General features: G+C 43.8%; 1 protein-coding gene across 2 annotated transcripts; it reads right to left on the bottom strand.

Annotated features, from left to right (window-relative positions):
* Window positions 1–220: 220 nt before the first annotated feature.
* On the bottom strand, window positions 221–2,706 carry LOC144700883 (universal stress protein PHOS32-like). Of its 2 annotated transcripts, XM_078572448.1 has the most exons (3): window positions 2,029–2,706; window positions 1,441–1,538; window positions 221–430 (listed from the first exon to the last, which is right to left on the bottom strand). In XM_078572448.1, exons 1-2 carry the CDS (start codon window positions 2,657–2,659, stop codon window positions 1,486–1,488), a joined length of 684 nt encoding a protein of 227 aa, XP_078428574.1. In that variant the 5' UTR covers window positions 2,660–2,706; the 3' UTR covers window positions 221–430; window positions 1,441–1,485. The 2 variants fall into 2 exon arrangements, with proteins under 2 accessions (XP_078428574.1, XP_078428575.1); XM_078572449.1 differs by lacking the exon at window positions 1,441–1,538 and having other exon boundaries at window positions 2,029–2,705.
* Between the last annotated feature and the right edge of the window lie 1,199 nt (window positions 2,707–3,905).

Here is a 3,905-nt window from a genome sequence, read left to right as displayed (position 1 = left end):
CTGATACCTGACATAACCAGTACACCAGGGGCACGCCACTTTCCTGACTGGACGGCTTTGAGCAGGCCAGTTACTCGGCAAGACGGTTCTGGTAGGGACGGGACAGTTTCAGATGATCCCAAAAACGGTTCTGGGAGGGACGAGACGAAATTCATCCCGAATCGCCTTTACCATTCCGTTCCAGGCAATTGTGCACCTTAACAGTAACTTAACAGAAAAGTTTAATTTCAAATGTATAGTAACACTAATGAATTATCATTCTGGCTCAAATAAGTCAACCCAGACACAACCATAGACCAAAATTCAACACCAGAAAAAAGCACGAGACATCAACCCCGACCCATCTCCTTCACCTGGGTCAACGCTGACCAAGTACATTTCCATTGTCGGAACCACAGACGTGGGCTCCACGTGGTATTCATTCATCAACCTGCACATCATCACACATCATTACTAATGAGTTATTTCAATTTTTAATAAATTGCCATTAAGAATAGTAGGATACCAGAGAAAAAAGTAATACAAAACACCGAAACTCTTGAGCACAAATCTCTCTCTTTCACATATTTTTATAATTACCTGACACAATTTATTTTCAACAAATATTAAGAAAAGGAGTAAAAAAAGAGTATTAAAAACTGGCAAAACCCATTAGAACTACTACACTTTGATCTCATAAGTTTCAATGTAAACGATTTCAGGAATGAAGAACTAGTAAATAAACGGGGAAGATGATAAGACAAATTAATTAGTAGACTCATAATTTCATGCATTAAGAAGAACAGGGTATCCACAGAATTCTTTTAAGAAATGCCAAAATTTCCAGAGCAATTGGATGAGCACTGGGGATCTCAGAAGACGAGCATGTTCTTACTTATTTTTAAGAAGTGAAAGGCGCGACTTTAGGAGCGTTTACGAGCAGGAGCAGAAGACAAGCAAAAGGCACGACTTTAGGAGCAATAAAAGAAAGAAGTAAATGAAGTTGCGAAGAAGTGAAGATGATCTCAGGGATAAAGAACAAGCAAAGAAAAGGAGAAGTGATCATCGATTGATTTTTTTTGAAATAAGGATAGGGGAGATCACACAAAGTCCTTGACCTTCCCGGATCATGGATTGAGAAGTGATTTCATCATTCACCTATACTTCATACCTCAACGATGAGAACGGAATAGTGAATTTTATTAAAGTTTAGGCATTATGAAGAACAGGGATACCAGAGTCAATCCAGAGAAAAAATAGCAAAAAAGCAGAAATAAAAAATCCCAAAGTTTCATATGGATTGGATGATTAGTGATGATCTCTCCTCCGTCTTTTCTTTTTCAAGTATTTCAACATCACTTATTTTCAACTCAACTATCACTTATCACTAATTGTATTACAGTAATTCGTGACAATAGATCATCTCAGAACGCTGATTGCGCACATATGGATAGAAATTACCTCAGGAATGAAGAGAAAGTGAAGAACATGATAGAACACGATTTATTAATCAGAAATCATCTCATGTTTCTGATTGAGCACCAGTTGACAGGGATTACCTAAGGAATCAAGAACAGCTGGAGAACATAAATGTACATGAAATCAAATTAATTTTAAAGGATAATATAACGTGAAGTCATGTCAAATAGCTGACTTAGCGCACAAGGAAAAAACTCCTGGGAATGAAGAACACGCAAAGAACACGATAGACCATGAAAAACAAATCAGAAATAATCCCAAGTAGCTGATTGAGCAGCTAATTTTCTCAGGAATGAAGAACATAATAGCAATCACAAATGACCTCAAGAAGCTGATCGGGCGGGCACCCATGGATAGAAACTATCTCGAGAATGAAGAACAATATAGAACAAGAATCAGTGATCAGAAATCCACGCAGAAAACCATACTGAAACAACCTCAAAGATGAAAAACAACTCAAGAAACCGACACCCAGAGTTGAAAAACAAGAGATTAAGACAAAAACCTCGCACAAGAACAATCCGATTACAGCAGAAACAATCTCGAAAACAGAGAACAACAAGATCTCACCGGCGCAATCCTCCACACCTTCCCGCTCTTCCTGCTCCTCAATCACGGGCTGCAACTCATCGTTCTCCGCCGGAAATCTCACCACGACCACCGGACAAACGCAATGGCGAACGCAGTAATCGCTAACACTACCCAAACGCCCCTTAACGCGGCTCCTCCTCGCCCCAAACCCCCTGGACCCCATGATCACCGCGCCGAGCCCTAATCGCTCCACCTCGAGGCACAATCTCTCCTTCATATCGTGATCTTTGACGATGTGGATCTGGAAAGGGATCCGAGCTTCCAGCAATGGCGCGGCCAAGGACTCGGCTTTGGAGGCGGTGAAGGCGGCGAAGTCGTCTTCCAGCTTCTGCTGGGCTTGGGAGGAGGAGGCGGGGGCGGGGCTGTCGACGTAGCCCCAGTCGGCGCCGAAGAGGACGCTGGTGGGGCGGACGTGGAGGAGGACGACGGCGTCGCCGGGGCGGAGGTAGTGGTGGACTGCCCAGCGGACGGCGTGGGCGCTCTCCTCGCTGAGGTCCACGGCTATGGCGATCCGGCGGTGGGATCCGGCAGATGGGTCGGCCGCGGCCATGGCGGAGAGGAAGAATCGCGGAGAAAAGGGTTGGACGGGCTGCCATGGCGATCCCTTCATTGCTCCTCCTCTGATGCTCTATACCCAGTTGAAAGAAGAAGAAGAAGAAGAAGCTTAAACCATTTTGAAGAAGCTTAAACCCTTTTGAAGAAGCTTAAACCCTTTTGTGGGTTCAGGATTTTTTTTCTTTTTTTTCCCAGAAGTAGCTCAAGTATAGTTTTGGATCGTCCCGGACGTGGACGAAGGACTGGAAGGGACGAATTTCGTCCTGTCCTACGTCCGATGTTAGCTCAGGGACGAAGGAAGGGACGGTTATTTCGTCCACCGACAAAAAAACCGTCCCGTCCAATAATCCCGGGATGATTTTTCGTCCCATCCGGTCCTCCCAGGATGAATTTTTGTCCCGAAATTCGTCCCGGACGAAAAAACCCATTTCATATTTTTAATATATTAATATAGATTTTTCCAAGTATTTTAAGGGAAGCATGGAGGAGAGAGATTGCAAATGGACATATGTACAGTTAATTCTGAGCGGCATCAGTTTACACGCGCAAAAACCAGAAGGACCTTGATGCAAATTGGCATAGCGAGGCCACGTGGCGAGATCTCAACTGCCGGTGTGAATCCGGCGGTTTTTCGTCCACACCCGTCCGTCCATCGTCCGAGACCTCCGGACGGACGGTTTTTCGTCCCACGGGACGCAAACCGTCCCGTCCGGTGGCCCCATGACGAATTTTCCTCCCGACATTCGTCGGTATCCTTGGACGGGATGATTTTTTTGTCCCGGGACGAAAAAATCGTCCCGTCCGCGTCCCTGAACTATGAGCTCAAGAGAGGGATTTATGTACTTCTCCAGAAGAATTTAAACCCTTTTTATGAGTACATCTTTTTTTGCATAGAAAAAGTGTGAGTGAGAGAGAGAGAGCAGGAGAGAGAGGCATTGATTTAGGTCATGGTTATATTGGTGGTCCTTATACCTGAGACATCAAAGATATATTTTTATGGAAGGTTTAGTTTTGACTATGACCTATGAGTCTCTAATCACATGATTCCAAAAAATTCTTAGGAGAAATGTAGAGACAAGTCAATGAGCGTGATTATGTGGTCAGGATGGGATCATCTACCTTAGGTGATGGAAATATATGTGGCCGACAAGCCAATCACACATTCCATATCTCGTTCCATAATCATCAATAGAACATATTCATTGTAGAGAGTGCATTTATGTGCTTCTCTGGAAGAATTTAAACCCTTTTTATGAGTACATTTCCTTTTTTTTGAATAGAAAGAGTGTGTGAGAGAGAGA

The sequence above is a fragment of the Wolffia australiana genome, chromosome 3 (assembly GCF_029677425.1).
Source record: "Wolffia australiana isolate 7733 chromosome 3, ASM2967742v1".
In the NCBI taxonomy this organism is placed as follows: domain Eukaryota; kingdom Viridiplantae; phylum Streptophyta; class Magnoliopsida; order Alismatales; family Araceae; genus Wolffia; species Wolffia australiana.
The sequence above is the reverse complement of the archived record's forward strand: the minus strand, read 5'-3'. Positions and strand labels throughout refer to the sequence as shown.